The sequence below is a fragment of the Lissotriton vulgaris genome, chromosome 2_1, assembly GCF_964263255.1.
Source record: "Lissotriton vulgaris chromosome 2_1, aLisVul1.2, whole genome shotgun sequence".
Classification (NCBI taxonomy): Eukaryota; Metazoa; Chordata; class Amphibia; order Caudata; family Salamandridae; genus Lissotriton; species Lissotriton vulgaris.
Window position 1 is genome coordinate 787,033,865 of NC_141687.1, and position 17,953 is coordinate 787,051,817.

The 17,953-nt window shown below is 43.1% G+C and overlaps 1 protein-coding gene across 1 annotated transcript in view; it reads right to left on the reverse strand.

Moving 5' to 3' along the window:
• Positions 1-17,953, reverse strand: part of LOC147731161 (dynein axonemal heavy chain 11-like) — a 1,538,124-nt gene that overhangs the window by 1,169,736 nt on the left and 350,435 nt on the right. The window contains exon 14 of the mRNA XM_086956147.1: positions 13,605-13,844. Coding sequence (XP_086812273.1) covers positions 13,605-13,844 — 240 coding nt within the window. The remainder of the gene's footprint in view (positions 1-13,604; positions 13,845-17,953) is intronic.

Genomic DNA, 17,953 nt, shown 5'->3' on the forward strand with positions numbered 1-17,953 from the left:
CCACACAGCCACATTCCCCAAAACAACGTCGTCAAGGAAAGGACTGCAAGGATATTTTGTGGATGTCGACATCACAGAGAAAGTTCCCTATAACCCCGTAGCCGTGGTTCACCTGTACACAACATGACAGATGGTGAGCGCAGGGTTCAGTGCTGTAGTTTTTATATGGGAGCGGCACTAGTTTAACATAGGAGCGGCAAAACAAAGTAGTGGTTTTAACATGGGAGCAGCATTTTACTGACTGTTCTTGGGAGAGCAAAGAGGTGAAAGCAGCTGCCACGCCGTGATTATCTGATTGGATCTCATGGGGTTTTGAAATGGCGGATGCGCACAGTATAATAGTTAAAGAGGAAAGCCTTATATTGTGTGCCCGGTGACTTTTGAAAACATGTTGATGCAGAGTGCAGCACTGTGAGTTGAACCGAAACCGCACTGCAGAATGGACCCAGGGTGTGATGTCAGTAACAGTATGTTTTTAACATGACATCCCTTCAAATGTGAGAACATTTACTGTGGCAATGTGTTTGGGTGCGAGGTCACTCAACATAATGGAGGATTTTGTTGCTGTTATTGTTACTATTTATTGTGAAAGCCATGTTTTGCAGCAGTGAGTATTGTTGCATTTGTTCCAGTTGAAGACTTATCCCTGGACCTGTTGTGGTATGCAGAGGTGGGGAAGAACTGGCAATGTACCCTTGGTCCTTTTGTGATATGCATAACTCCCGCACTCTGCCCCACTCCTTTTTTTTTTTAAATATCTTTATTTGGCAACGCATAACGTTTGTACAAAAGAGACCGACATATAGTAGAAAATTTGTTAACGCATAGATCAGCATAAAAAAATTTCATTAGTATACTCACATAATCAATCCAATAAGATTTTCTAACAAACAGTGCTAACAATCATAAGAGGTTTTTTTTAAATGCTAGATTTTTAAGCAATTTATAATAATAGTTTTAATTTTCACGTAGCCATCCCTGTAGATATGGGTTCATTATAGAGATCTATTACTGCTATTCCAGACTTCGATAGGCTTCCAAATTTTAATTCCCTGAGCTCCTGCCTTCTTCCCTTTACACGCAAAGATTGCTTTCTCTCGGTTAAAAATACCTAAAAACCGGGCCAACCAAATTTGGAAATTAGGAGGATCCAAGTCCTTCCAGCGGGCCTTAAGAATTATTCTATATGCTGTGGTTCCTAGGAAGAGACATGTTTTCTCTTCATTAGTATGCGTAAGGGTATTATCGTATCCCAGAATATAAAGAGTGGGGAATTCAGCTACTATATGCCCAAACACTTCTTGCCAGAAACCTGCTAACATTCGTCTGAGAGGTGTTAATTTATCGCATTTATATAGCATGTGAATTAGGTGTGCAGGACTTATTCCACATCTTGGGCAATCTGAGTTCGGTCTTTTCACCCAAGAATGTAATTTGGCAGGTGTGTAATAAAGGTTATATATCGTTTTATATAACTGGGCCTTCAAATTGGAAGAAACAAAAAGCTTAGTTAGGAGCTGTAAGGACATATCAATATCAACATTGGAATTATTTAATTTCCTTGCCCAGCTCACTTCCGTAATCTCCATATCATCCCACTGGTTTTCAATTAGGATGTCATAAATGGTACCGATCCTAGTTGTAGCCTTTCCCAAGCAACCCAATAAGGGGATATTACTTAAAGAAATGTCGGGAATTTTCAAAATAAGGATCGTATTAATTTGGATAAACTTAAAGGAATCGGTGTTCGGGACTAAGAAATTATTTTGCAGATATTGGAATCGATTAGTATAGCCAGGCTGTAGAAAGTCGCCTACAGTGAGAACCCCCAAATAATCCCATCTCCTCGAGATGTCGTCATTGGCTTTTTCTGGTATCAAGGAGGAGTGCCATAACGAAGTATATTTATTAAATTTGGGAACATTAAGATACCTCATAGTTTTCTTCCAAATTCTCCAGGCACTAGTTATCATCTTTAACTTGACTTTCTTGAAGTATGATGGTTCAACTTGTTTTAATAGAAGGCCATTAGCCTTAACTCCAAGTGCCAGCTCATAGACTGATGGTATATAATTATCTCCTATGACTGACTCAGATGTTTTTATGAGATAAAGTGGCATCATTTGCTGGAGTAGCGAGGCCCAGAGATAGAGTACTATATTAGGGATTGCTAGGCCCCCTCCTTTAAAAGGGAGGGAATATATCTCCTTACTTTCCCATAGTTCCATGCAAATTTACTCATTTCAGACTCAAGAGCTTTGATGATCTTTTCTTCCACGATTAAGGGGATAGCGCGGAATAGATACAGTACGCTGGGGAGTATATTCATTTTTAGAAAATTACCTCTCCCGATAATTGAAAGGTGTAGGCTATCAATCCTTTTCAAGTCTTTCTTTATGTTTTGGAGGAGGGGCTCGTAGTTTAACTCGATAATATTATCTATCTTAGGGGTTATACGCACTCCTAAATAACACTCTCTATCTTTTTAGGATCTTCAAAAAGAGTGTTCGCGGTACATATAACCATTGTTTTACCCCTATTAAGAGAGTACCCAGAAAACTGACCAAAAGCTTGGGTGATCTGTTCAATTTCTAAAATTGCCTCTGTGGGATTAGGTGTTACAACCGCCACGTCATTGGCATATGCTAATATCTTAGTGTCGAAGGGGCCAACCGTAATCGGTTTGATTGCATCACTAGCAGGTAATTTCAGAATCAGAGGGTTTATGTAGAGGGCAAATAGAATTGGGGTGCGGGGACATCCCTGCCTCATTCCTCTAAGTATGTCAAATAAACTAGACTCCTGGCCCATCGCCAGTACCCTGGCCTTAGGAGAGTGGTACATTGCCCTGATAGATTTCAAAAGACAGGGTCCCAGATTATTTTGTTCTAGCACTACCCATAGGAAATCCCAGGAAACTCGGTCAAAGGCCTTCTCGGCGTCAAGGAGGACCATCGACATCTGACCCCCCACCACACTCATGACATCAAATAATGTTATAACCCAACGGGTAAGATCCGTGTTTCCCTTACCCGGGATGAAGCCATGTTGCCATGGGGAGACCAGATGGTCGATGACCCCCCTGAGCCGATTAGACAGAATCTTAGAGTACTATTTTAAATCCGAGTTTATCAATGATATTGGGCGATAAGATGAGGGTAGGCAAGGGGGCTTATCTTTTTGGGAACATAAATATATTTGTTTCCCTCCATGAGTTCGGGGGGGATACCACTCCCTTGAATTCCCACAAAAAGATCAAGAAGAAGAGGTGTCATAATATTACCCAGGATTTTATAGAGTTCCGATGGCAGTTTGTCGGGGCCTGCAGCTTTACCCGAAGCTAATTGTGCGAGGGCCAATTGTACTTCAATATGTGTTATATCCCTTTCCAGATCTCTCCTAGTAATCTCGTCTATGCCTAGATTTAATTCAGACTCAGTCAACCAGTTAGTAAGGGCTTTTTTAATAGCTTCAGAATCAAAAATGTCTTCATTTTGATATAGCTTTTGATAATATTTTCTGAAGGTATCTAATATATCCTAAGACGCTGTAAACTCCTGGCCCTCCAGTTCTATACTAGTTATTAATTTAAGAGATTGTTTCTGGCGGGTGCGAAGGGCTAATTCCCTACCCACTTTCTCCCAGTCTTCATAGATCTTATTGTGAATAGATTGATAGGTCTCAGCCGCATTCTGTGAAAGCCCACCATTTATTTCAGTTTTGAGAATAAGAATTTCTCTTAAGGTTGAGCCTCCATCTTGCCCCTGCATTATTAGGGTAGTATGTTTCTCCTCTATTTTAGCTAACTCTTGGAGCTGTAGTCTATTAACCTTATCCGCTTCCTTCCTCTGCCTGGCTACATAACTTATTGTCTCCCCCCGGATTGCGGCCTTGAAACAATCCCAAACCATACCCCTAGATGCACTATATCGGTTACATTCAAAGAACCTCTCAGTCCATATTTTAATATAGTCAATGTATTCCTTATTGGCAAGTAGTTTTCTGTCAAATGTCCATACTGATCGAGGTCTTCTCGAATTAGTGATTTCTAGTGTAAGTACTAAAGGGTTGTGGTCAGAGATAATCTTTGGGTACTTGCTAATTAGTGCCTTATCAGAGCAGTTTCTTGTTACACAGATGTAGTCAATACAAACGTATTTACTATGTGGATGCGAGAAATATGTATATCCCGGGTCTGGTTGTTTTTTCATATCCCATACATCAACTAAGCCTAAACTATCTTAAAGGTGTGAAATGGCTCCGTATACCTTAGGTTTACGACCGGTATATACATATTGTTCTTGGTTATGTCCTCCCCCCCTTTGGGTCAAGGAAATATTAAAATCCCCATAGAATATCAGTGTTTGAGGCCAAGAGGCTAGCTCCATTTCGAGTTCAGTAAGGGTAGAGGGATCATCATGGTTAGAGGCGTAGATTGAGCAAATTGTAATACCAATCTTGAGCTCCACGATGACCCACCTTCCCATAGGATCGGCTGCCTTGCGTACAGCCGGCCCCAAAAAGGGTTTTGCTAATATAACAACCCCTCTGGTTCTCATAGTATGAGTTGTATTTACTAATAAATTAAATCCAGGGACCCTCAATACATCTCTTTCTGCCCAAGGAATATGGGGAGACAAATTATATCAAACGTATTTTGGCTAAATACTCCACACATCCGATCCCTTTTTTACCTATCATTAATCCCCGCCACATTCCACGAACATATCTTCAGCCTATCCATATTGTTTTGTATTTTTCTGATTTGCTTTAAGTGCTAGTTCTACTATGTGCAAAAATTTCATCTTGAGCCTACAGTCTCTATTCATGCAATTATGGTTGCCTTTTTTGAGTATTTTCCCCCCCTTAGCCAATCTTTCCCACCCCCCCTCCCCTCCCGCCCTCCAAAAAATGAGGCATGCAGACTCCATTAGAGTCTGTTATGACGAAAGTACAACTTCTGACCAGTGCTATTAAATTAACTAGACTTTTCCCACCACCCTGCGAAACGTATATATTTTGAAACCTTATAACCCACGTGTCATCACTATATATGAGTCTGTATACGTGTCTATTCCTATTTCTTTTATTTATTATTATTTTTTTTTAAGGAAGAAAGAGAGGTTTATGCTGTACCACACAGAAGACATTTTTAGGCTGAAAAAAAAAGAAATGGTACTTTCTCTGTGCTTTCTGTGTACTTAGATGACATCTTACACTAAGAGAAACAAGATTTATCATCATTTTAGACTGTCCAAATATTCTTTTGCCTTGATTTCAGAGGTACGAAACTTTGTTTTTTGTCCATTAATGACTTTCAGCCAGGCAGGAATATTCAGGTACGCCTGAAGTTTCTTATCCTGAAAGGGTTTTATAAGTTGGCGTAAACGCCACCTCCTTTCCACCGCTGTGTGACAAAAGTCAGGACGTACAAAATATGATATTGGCCTTCTGGTTCTATTAGCCTATGGCCTGGCTTTATCTGAAATTGCCTGTCTACAGAGAAAATTGCCAAAGTACACTAAGAGAGCCCTCGGATACGCTCCAGGTTTCGGCGTGTGTCTTAGCGTGAGAGGGACTCGATGTGCTCGCTGCACCACTAATTCCCAGTTCCAACTAGACAGTTCAGGGAGAGAGTCGCAAAATAGCTGGATCAAAAAAGAGTGTGCATCCCCCCTCCATTTCTTCAGGAATTCCCAAAACACGAAGGTTATTTCGGCGTAGCCGATTTTCCATGTCCTCGAGCTTCCACCTGACCTCCGATAGTTCAGTCTCATGGAGATTGATCTGTTCCTGATTCGTGGCTATCTCTGATTCATTCGTAACCACTCTGGCCTCAATCTCGGTCATTCGATCGCTGAAGGAACCTAGCTTTCTTGATAATTTGCGCACCACACCCTGGACCTTGCGGAGATCTGCTTGGGCCTTACGACCGTCATGAGACGTTTCTTCCTGTGTGCTGCTATAGCTAAGAGTACGGTTTCAATTGTAGGTGCCACTGAGTTTTGAGGTGCGGTGGAATCCGCTTGCAGCGCTGGGGCAGCTATTAGAAGGCTGCTTGAGGGTGTATAGTCCCAGGCAAGCTCTGCTGAATCTCGATGGCTCTTTCTGTGTTTTAGCACCGTTTTTTGTGTTGTTCTGTTCTCTTTAGCACTTGTTTCATCATCACTGGAATCACTTAGAGGACACCCTGTATCATCGGCCCACCCTAGTTCATCCGAGAAGGAGTAAAAGTCACTAGGATCCTTATCCTTATCCTTTTCCTTATCGCCCTCCTTAGTATTCTCATCTGGCTGAACAGTCAGAGAGCCAACTGTCCATGTTAGCCCTGTTACAGAGAGTTCCATCTGGTTTGTGTTAACTAGCGGGTTACCAGGAATGCAAGTATCAGTATCAGTTAGGAGCTGATTGCCTATATGGGCAGTAGACTCAAGAGTTATAGAGGAGGTGGTAGTGGTATTTCCTAACAATGCATTGCTTTTTGTTTGTATTTCTGCCACCCCTACATCGTTTTTAATTGCATCATCCCCACCAGTCTGTATAGCCTCTACAGTGCTTAATGTATTCTCCTGTGCCGCCGTGTTCCCATTTGTCCCATTCTAAAGAAGCCTTCGCTGGATCCAGAGAAACCCGAAAACTATCGACCTATCTCCTTGCTCCCGTGGCCGACTAAAGTGTTGGAGGCCCATGTCAACAAAGTTCTTTCGGCCCACCTCATCCATGCTAACATCTTGGATCCCACCCAGAACGGTTTCTGTGCTGGCCACAGCACGGAGACTGCCCTTCTCTCCATGGCTGAACATCTTCACACGGGGATGGATGCGGGGCAGACAGCGGCGCTCGTGTTATTAGATCTGAGCGCCGCGTTTGATACTGTCTCGCATCCTATCCTGTTGCATCGCCTGGAGGAGATTGGGCTGGGTGGCTCTGCCCTCCAGTGGATCCGGTCTTTCCTAGACGATCGTTTCTTTAGCGTTGCCATTCCACCGTTCCAGTCCCAATTCCATCCTTTGAAACAGGGGGTGCCGCAAGGTTCCTCGCTGAGCCCCACGTTGTTTAATCTATACGTGAGACCGCTGGCTGAGGTCGTCAAGGAATCGGGCATGACCATGGTCTCATATGCCGACGACACTCAGCTAGCGGTTACATTCAGCGGGGATGCGGACCGGGATGCCCCCAGGTTTCGGAGTGGACTTAGAGCGGTGGTGAGCTGGATGAAGAACAACTGTCTCCAGCTCAACGCAAAGAAAACGGAGTTCATGATCGTCGGTAGGAGGTGGGAACTATGGGGAGACAGGTGGTGGCCTGTGGAGCTGGGGCCGGCCCCCATTCCGGTCACAGAATTAAAGAACCTAGGAGTATGGATGGATCCTGCCCTCAGTTTTGTGAGTCACACGAAGAGAACCACGGCCTGTTGCTTTGGTATCCTACGGTCGCTGCGTCCCGTTCTGAAGTTTTTTGACCATCACACCAGGCAGCTGATAGTCCAGGCTACAGTGTTATCTCGCCTGGACTATGCCAGCTCGCTTCTGGTAGGGATCAATTCAGCGGAGGTTACCCGCCTCCAACGCGTCCAGAATGCCGCGGCGAGAGCAATTGTTGGCTTACCGCGTACATGTTCCGTCTCCGGCACATTGAGATCACTGCATTGGTTGCCTATCAGGGCAAGAATCCAGTTTAAAGTGCTGTGTTTGGCGTTCAAGATTTTGAGGGGTTTGGGTCCTCAAATTCTTGCTGACCTTTTGTCCTGGTATGTGCCTACCCGGTCCCTGAGATCGTTGGGTCAAGCACTGACAGTGATCCCCCGATACAGGCTGTGTCGGGTCGGTGGTCGATCCTTCTGGGTCAGAGCGGCCGAGCTCTGGAACTCTCTTCCAGTAGAGATGCGGTTGTTAGATGATCTTTTAGCCTTTCGTAAAGTTTTAAAAACTTTTCTGTTTTAATAAATTGCTTTTGTCTTTCTTTCTGTTGTGTTCCCTGTAGTTTTTGCATATTACCTGCCATGCGCCAGGACGCCCCTTAGCTGGGGCAGCTGTGCGCAATACAAATGTATGTAACATAACATAACATAACTGTGCCCGCTTCACCACTCGCCTCCCAGTTTGCCTGTTCACTGTCTTCCGTGGGAGCTGGCACTGGTGTATGTAGAGCTGCCGGCTGACTCCTCCCGCCCTGACCCGGAAGGAGTTTTGCCGGTGGCTGACGGAGCAGGTCCATGACGGAGGGAGTAGTCTGGCTCCCCTTCCGAATAGCGCCGGCCTTGTTGGGAGCCTTGGCCGGGCTCCTCTCGGCTACTCCGGCCCCTACTCCTGCACCTGAGGGAAGCTCAGGACCTGTGCCCGTCCAACCAGGCGAGTCCGCAGCATCCCGCGCGGCCATTCTCGCCGCCCTTGCCTTTGCCTTTGTGGCCGCTGCCACTGCTGCCGCCGCCGCGTTCTTTGGAGCCATGCCGCCCTCACAGATGATCAGAGCACCACTCTGCTCCCAAGTCCGAGCGCTCGCAAGGTAGGTCAGACAGCAGTTCCTGTGATTGTTGTTGATTTTACAGAGATAGCGGATTATGGAGAGGCCAATTAAAGATCCAAGCGTTATCACTTGGTCTCTCACAGCTACTCTCAGGCTCGCAGTTGTCCTGCTCTCCATTGTTTCAATCAAGGTTTCCTTAGTTATCAGGGAAAGGCTTTAATTCTGCATATTTTCAGACTGAGCACTGGTCAGTGTGCACCGCGGTCTCAAGCAACCGTCATCTTGCCTCCCACTCTGCCCCACTCCTAAATGTAAATACCATTACCTTTTCCTTTCAGTACTTCCCCTCCCGCCAAGAAAGCCACTACACTTTTTGTCTCGTGGTGGTCATTTGTTGTCCGCAGTTTATTAGGGTTACAAGGAAATAGGTATATCTTTTGCATTTGTATATTATGTCATTATACATTTCCATGATATTGTCTCTTGGCTCTTCTGCGGCGGTTCTTTTTGTAGGTTGGACTTTCTTGCACCTCATTTGCGAAGGCAGGGGATATTCATTCTACCAGAGTTAGGCCGCCTCGCTACCTTGTCTGACTTTGTTGTGCCCTGCCATCCGGCGGGGGCTGGGCTGCGAGCGCCATCTCTGTTTGCTACCCCTTCCCTTAGAAGCCATGTCACCCAGCCGTGAGGCATCCCAGAGTCGCTGTCTTTAGGCCATCTCACCCAGCCGTGCGGCATCTGAAGGTGATTGGACCTATTCTGGTGCACCGCCCTCCGGTGTGCCTCTGTACCAACCGTTCTCACCGTAGCCCTTCGTCACGCCTCCTCCCTTTCTCAGCCCCACGACATTGCTGTTCCTTAGGTGTGAGTGGGTGGGACAAGATTTTCCTTACGCCGTGCTGCTCCCCCGCTCCTTGCAGATAGGAGCATACCTGGGGGAGCGGTGCTTACATGCCCCCCGGCTCGCTATCGCGCTTCGCACCCCCCTGCCACTGGGGGGTTTAAACCTCGCCTGCCCCCCCCATTGGCCATGTTGTGGGGGGGGGACATTCAGGGGCTTCCGCTGCTCTTTGTTTGGCGACCCCGTATTCACGCCAAACTGTGGTCCCCTGCCCCCACCTAATTGGGGGCTCGATGCCGGGTTATGGCGCCGGCTCCTGAGCCCCCTTCGGTGGCCCGCCTCTGCCAGAAGGGGGGGGGGCTAAATACCCTTCGTCCTGTTGTGCATGCTGTGGGGTGGTGTTGTGGCTAGACTGTATTTTGTGTACTATAATTTGATGAAGATGTTGTTAGGGTAATGTGGGTTGCACCCTAAATTTGTCGACTCCTTCCTAAGGGGTTATGGATTAGTGTGAGCAGCAGACGGCGAGGGTAGTCCCCAGTCCTGATGAGTTTTTCCTAAGGGGTTAAGGATTAGTGTGTGCTAGTCAAGTCATCTCCATGGTTCTTCAGTTCCCTGCTGCACAGCCAGTGTTTATTTGATGTAATGGGACGTTGATGAGTGCCTGAGTGTCAGTCGGAGCGAGTGGGCTCAGCAGTAAGGATGCAGCTCCTGGTGGAGTAATTTACCATCTAACTTATAACCTGTGACTTAACTACAATTTCTTCAATAAATATATAATCTACGTGAAGATATAATCTATGTGACCTGGCTACCCTATTCTTGACTCCAAAGAAGGTATACATTTCCTGTGTTGATATTTGTTTTTGATGTTTTCTGGATGAAAATCATTGGTAACCTAATATATTTTTGTAGACTAGGAAAGCGAATTGAAAACATGTTTAACTGTTATACAAAGTATTAAGTCCTGAAGGAGTCCTGAGGAAAGCAGCCCATAAAAGTCGAGCATTGTAATGTCGACAAGGAATATACAGACAAGAGACAACCAGCAAAGACCCACATAGAGTACAATCTAATCAGTTTATTTACTAAGCACATTTCCATTACCAGCTCTCAACATAAATTAAAGCCTTATTTCCTAGCACCATATTGCATAAGGCAGGTTATTGATCCTATTATAGTTAAGCTGTCTTTAACCCCCATGGAAATACATTCTGTGTTTCACGCATCTCTGATCAACCCTAGAACATGCACACATAAGTCTATTAGACCACTGTTCCAATAGTTGCCCCTTATTTTGCTTAAAAACTTGACATTCTTGATTCCAAAATCAAAGGGCTAAAGCACAAGAATCTCATTGAAATGATGGAAAATAGTTGCTGACTTGGGTACCTGTTAGGCATGTGAATACTCAAAGACCTTAGACATTTCCCATTCTGCAATCAGAACATACCATGGACCCCAACAAACCACCCAAGTGGTTCCAGTCAGTTCCTTGACTGCAGCACCTCTTCCTGTATTTAACTTGACTGATCCCCAATCCTACATGTATTTGATAATTCAACTTTTACTTCAAATGTGCTCCCAGCTCAGAAACATTCAGATATGACTCCCATTGGATCTTCTAAGTCACAAGAAGAACAAGGGAACCCTACTCACTGACGCTCATTGGGAATGAACCTAATAATCAATGTCTATGAATTAAATAGTCATTGTATATATCATTGAATATCGCTTGTATGGTCACTTTCCCATTTCCCTTGTAAATATACCCCTGTTGAAACCGTGTACATAACTGTCACTTGCTATCACTTAACTGTGTGCTTAACCACTCCTTCAGTTCACACTTTACACTTGGGACACTTTTTCAAAAGTTTCTACACTGTTACATGTGAAATGCAATATGTAAATAATTTAGCATTCTTTCTCGCAAAAGAAAACAAATGATGGTACAAAATTGGTGTCATGAGTTTTGTTTTTCCCTCCTACATCCTCGGCAACCTTCATACTGTTATTAGACATTGTTGTGTATTGAATCTCGATTATACTTTCATTGCTCCACTGGAACCACTGTTTCTTTGATATAAAATTGGATCTTCTAAGGCCATTGTAAGGGATATATACAATAGAATGTTGGAGCGTGGTGTTACTTCAAAATTGGTAACGCTGCGCTTCAATATTTTTTTTAGTGCAGGAATGCGCCGTATTTACAAAAATAAAGTGCACCCCTGTGTTTCCCCTAGCACTGGCGCTAAAAAAGCTGCCTACTGCAACAGCAGGCACCCTTGCGCCATGTTGCAAGGGTTCCTGCGCTGCAGGGGCGATTGTTAATGTGCAGGAAGGCACACCTTCCTGCACATAAACAATCTGTAAAGGGGATTTGCTGTTTCTATGTGTACGGCAGAATGCAGCACACAGAGAAAGAGCAAAATACGTATTGCCTGTTTAAGACCAGGTATTCCCTGGTCTTTTTTTTTGGCTCTGCCCCATACCTTGTAAATATGGGGCAGCGGCAAAAAGCAATGGGTGTTGCGGTTGAACGCCCACTGCAACACCAATTGCATGCCCCTTTTGTACTAAATACTGCGTGAATAGGGGCATGTTTTACAAGGTGGCATTAAGGCACCAAAAGTGGCTTAACGCCGCTTTGTAAATAAGGAGAAGGGGTTAACGCCACCAGAACGTCAAAATAAGTGGCATCTCTTGTGGTGTTAACACCTTGTACATATGTACCTTAGTGTCTTGCCTATTCTGGTAAATGACCTACCTCCACTCATCCGGCATTGTGTCTCTTCAGTGCAGACCTTGGTCCTGATCTGTAGAAGGGATAGTGTAGGCTGGCTGCCAATAGACTGCGACAGAGCGTTGCAGCAGTGCTGGGCCTACCTCTGCGTGCACATTGTTTCTCTTGTGTCTGACAAACAATGGGAAAGAAGAACTGCATCTTCGTTACGATGTAGCCAAGTAAAGATCAGGCACCACAATAAACTAATATCAATCAATTCTCAATCTATCATGTTGACTGCCCTTGCTCTGCACCTGGCTTCATGATCTGGGGGGTCGCCTCCGTCCGAGTAAGTAAGTATTTTATTTGTTGATTAATTAAAATCATTACAAACAATAATAGATAAAAACAACCTACATAAACAAACATATACTATGCACAGAGTTATAATCATATTAAAATAATCATCTAAAATTGCATTAATACAGTCAATTCCATAATAATGTTTAAGCGTTTACACACTGATTAAAATACAGGTATTAACTAGAGTACAATATATTAGCAGCAATCACTGTTATAGCAGCATTTAACTTAAAGTGACAGTGTTAGCAGTAGGAAATACTAGTATAATACATTTTTTGCTGTTTTCCATTTGGTAGCTATAGTAAAGTGCAATGTGCATAACTATAGTAAATTATACTAATAGACCCTTCAACTGGCATACATTTTGATTTAAACAATTCCTAAAATAAGTTTCTTTTTTTTTACTTTGGAGTCCGAGAAACAAAACCATGGTGGACTTGTGAGGTTCACATTGAGGCACACTGTCCTATTTTTGGGAATATTTATTTGTCTTTGCCTCATTGTTACCTTCATCCAAAAAAAAGAAACAAAATAATATTCAAATTTTCACGGAATTCTCAGTATCAATGTTGTTTAACTTAAAGATTCCCGTATGTAGGATATATATATATAAAGCAAAAGCCTCTGCTTCCAATTCAATAGCTTGACTACTTCCATTAATAGTCATACTTTGCAGATCCATCTGTACAGCCCGCCTGAAACATAGATTGTTTCACATAAGATGCAACTACTGGAAATGGCGTATCTCATTAACCTAAAGATGAAACTTGCTCATCAAATGAAAGAAAACCACACTCTTTGAATAACCATCATAAAGTTGTTCTTCGACGATTTATATTTGATATTGGAAATCATTTTCCAAGCCTTCATTTCCCACTATATCTATTTCCTCTGATTTGCACAGGCTCTGCGTGTTTTCCCTGCTCCAAAATAATGAAATTGCGGCTTCTGAAAATTACCTGGCAGCATATGAGATGAATCCCTTCCACAAGCGTATGAAAAGGCGCAGTGAATGACTACTATGCATATTTGAGGCCAATGCTTCAGGAAGATCCCTCTCTGGAAAATGCAATCTGTGTTATGTTTCAATATTTAGGTAGTGGCGATGCGGTTCTGCCAGAAACACCACTGTCCACTTTAAAAAACTTCAAATAAATCATGCACACATTTATGTATTCCACATTTTGTTGTTTCGGAGTATTGGCTTACCTGAAATATGTGTGTCAGATCTCTTAAATTAAAAATATAGTGGAATCTTATAGCGGTCGGAAAGAAATTTTGAGTCATTTTCTGATGCAGGCAAATGGCAGCTTGTATTGTTGTTGAGGAGGACTTCACCACACTGTAACTGAAGCCACCGGACTGCAGGTGCGCATTTAGGATTCTGCTGTATATTGTGGTTAGAGCATCCATTCCAGGAAAATGCACCGCAAACACCGAGAAATGTCTCTGCACAGGAACAATAGGGAAAGAAAACTGTAAATCGTCCAAGTCACTGAGGTTTACATTACATGTGCGCTCTTAACACTCATTTAGGCGGAGGCGCGCCCCTCATTGGTGTCACAGTGGATATGCTAATATAATATTGCACGCAGCTATTACCACGTATGGTATGACGTGGAGGGACTCTGGGGACATTATGCCATCTCAAAACTTGAGGAATCTTCCCCCATACCAAGGTACACAGTTTGGAAACACCATGCAGAAATTGGTAAAATTACAATAATTTCAGCATATTTTATTACATTCCATAATGGTTCTATTGCAGATACTGAGATGGTTAGTTATATTGTATGACATGGTTCAGTGCTTTTTTTCTACAACAGGATTGGTTTACAAATCTGTCATTCGTCGGAGTGATGTCATATCCGTGAATCATTTTACATTACTCGCAGAAATACGGATTTCAACTAATGGAAAGCATGCACATTGAATATAATAAAGCAGATGATTAGTGTCATGTCAGTAATAATCCAACAATGCGACTTACAGTTCTGGTAGAACTTAAAACAGGTTAGCGTTTGGGATTATGGGTTATTATGTCACCAGGCTCATAAAAGGCATTAAAGAACCATTATACACAGTTGTCCATTGTTCGTTCTCTTTATATATTGTGTCCACTAAAAGTTATTATGCCGTTTTTGTGCTAGATTTGCCACTTCTGATTATGAATCATAATTGGCATAGTACTTTTAAGTGTGGATGTCTCAGGTCCCATTACAGTTGACCCCATGCTTCAGTGACATTAAGAAAAGGAGTAAAAAGCAAGGAGTGTTTGCCTCCAGGTCACAGAATCTTTCTACGTTACGTTAAATATCTACAAAAGTCATAACCGATTTAAAACTTTTCAAAAAGCTTCATATTTAGTAGAGAGATTGTTTTAGAGTGAGCTCCTTAGTATGACATGGAACAGGGATTTCAATTTCTGGACTGGGAGCTGAATGTGGTCAGGCCACAGTTCTGATGGACCATACCAATACATTATAAGGTATTTAGCAATATTGAAAATGTAGGTAACAGGGACTCGAAACTCTTGAATGTGGACAGCAGAAGGTAAATTGGGTCACATCAATACAAGGTTTGAGAAACCATGGCATAGAGAAGGAGCTTTCAAGAAACAAATGAAAAACTTACAATACCTTTTTAAGATCGGTATGTTTATGAATTCTCTATGTACCATATTAAACCTTACAGTTATTAAGTTTCTCTTCATATGTTCCAGAGTAGAGTGACTTAAAAAGAGCCACCTATGTATGGCACAGTTATTTTGAAATATGTGGTTTAAAAGTTGAAAACTGTTTTTTTTAACTCTAGCCACGAACAAACCCAGCATTACATTTAGAAATTGGTGGCTAACATATAGAAGTAAGGATGGATAACTGTGACTAACTAGGATGTTTTTGTCTCAGGGCTTCTGGGTGACATCAAATGGACAATGAGAGAGAGGTATAATTGAGAACACTGGGGTGAAAAACATTCATATTCTTTATTTGTTACTCATCTGCCCTTCTTCGGGTCCTTCAAATAATTTGTCCCTGTTTTCAACATCTTCTACGGGGTGGCAGAGTGATGGCGAGCCATATATTACATGAATCCCTCCCACCCCTAAAGATGACAAAATCCCTGGCCTCCTGCCACTCACTCCCAGTGCCATCTAAATGTTCTTCCCCAACCCATACTGAACAAACAGTACCCGGCATCCTTCAACCATCGCCATTGACATTTGCTCTTCAAGTTGTTTACGCAAGTATAGCTTTATGTTACGTACAGCACCCAAAACCATTGGTTACTGCTTTAACTGCTATGTAGAGGCAGAGGAAAATAGGGAGCCCTACATTTCATGGTTTTTCCTCCCTATCTTAAATGTAAAACATAAAAAGCTGTCCTCCAGCCTCCCAACTCACCACCCTCAATGTCATACTGCCCCCTCCACTCCTGAAGATGTACCCTCTGCTCTCCATCAGAGCACAGAATCAGTGCCGTGCTACATATTCTTAGAAGGGCCATTCAGAGCAGCCTGGAATTCCTTTATGACATCGAAACAGTGGGTAAAAAATGTGGTAACCCACTGTTGCTATATCATAGCAGCAAATAACCAGACTTAGATCCTGGTGTTCATACTAGTGGCTCTCAGTGAGGGCTATACATAACATACATAAATATAGATGGATAATTTTGAATTACAGGGATGTTTTTCACCAGAAGGTTTTAAGTGCATCAGAGAGACTACAATAGTGAAACTTGAGTTGTCTATGATGTCACTCAGAGCTCCAACGTGAAAAACATCCCCTTCATACACAGCTAGCTATCTTTAATTTTATGTTATACATGGTGCCTCCACTTAACCTTCCTCTGGTAACATCAGCTGCACAATAGTAGAAGAGTCATGAAGGAGCTATACACAACATGCCTCACTTGCATCTTTTCCCTATTTTTATTAAATCTGGTGTCAGTCATTCTTTCCAACCACCCTCTAGTTATCCCTCCCCTCTAACATCCACATTTTAAAACAGGTATGTAGCATTCTGATGACTACAATACGCTCAGTATCACCCACATTAAGTCTCACTATTAGAAGAAAAAGAATAATCTCTTCAGGACACCTTTATACCCTCTGCATTTACCCCCCACCCCCACAGCCTAAACGGAAAAAAACGATGTTACGCCACCAATCAAATACTATCCTCCCTCCAATTCCTTTTCCTCCCCTTGCTCAAATTAAAAAATAATACTTGACCTACAGCCACCCACCAACCTCTTCATTTAGCTTCTCCTCCCACTCAAAATTGAAAATATGACTGCTATCCTACCACCACGCACATTAGCCTCTCTTCAATCCCCCCACCTGTACAAATATAAAAAGAAATCCTGGCTTCCTGCCACACACCTCCACAACGCTCTGCGTCTAACCCCTCCACCTAGGATCCTGCCACCCAACCACAGCACCTACTCTTCAATGTCCCACCAGACATAGTATATTTTTTTAAACTACCACCCTCTCTACTTCCTCTCCCTGGATGAAGCTTTCTCTTAGAGACAGGTTAAGGGAGTCAATCCCCTTATGACATCAAAGCAGAGGGTGGCAACTTTTGTTTCGCACTGTTGTGATTTTATGGCAAAGCACTGAGGCCAATATTATGCATATCCTCTTTATTGCCAACTCACCATAGCAACTAGAACAAACATTTGGAACTGAGAATAAGAATCCTTATAACATTTCAATCCATTGTATATTCCATGACAGGCAGCCATCTACCTTCTTTGTTGCTTCTCCCTCTCAAGATAAGTACTTCAGGCTTGGTCTTGACATTTGATGTATTAATTTCAAGAGCAAGGTGCAAGCAGTATATTTATTATGTTAAGAGTTAAATAAAAAATGAATTAATTGATTTGTTTCTGTTTTACAGCGCCAGCTTGTGTGGAGTCAAGGTTTAGGATGACTGGTGCCTGGGAAGTAAGTTTGAGGCTGGTGCAGCAAGTTTAGTGGCCTATTCAGTTTGATAGCTGTGAAGGAGACATTGTAAAGTGAATCAGAGAGCAGGGAAATGCCAGACTTCGTTTGGCATGCGACAGTTGAGGCTCCTTGGCCGCTTGGAGCCATGGGCACACGAGGGCGTTTAGAACTAATCTGTCTTGTGAACTCCCCTGTTTTTGTACATATGTGGAAGCTTCCAAATTATTTTAGGTTTTCATATTGGATTTATTGAACACTAAAAGGCATTAGTGGTTCAGGTGTCATGTAAAAGGCAGTTCTTGGGCCTCGCCCACAGACTGTGCTGTTTGACTGACAGTTGCGTGTGGTGTCAGAGAAGTAAGGATTCGGTTTTGTAGCCGGGTTTGTTTATACGCGTTCTCCTCTATGCAGAGAGGGCGCGAGCCAATGTGCGTATTTTAGGTCAGAAGCAATAAGATATGAAGACTTAGCTTCTAGAATAGGAAACTTGGCTTTTTCTTACCTGTAGGCGGTCAGGGATGAGTAAGATCAACGAACGAGTCGGTCAGAGGTTTGAACTTGAGCAGTTGCTGTACTTGTATTTGGAAGCGGGCTGCCATTTGAA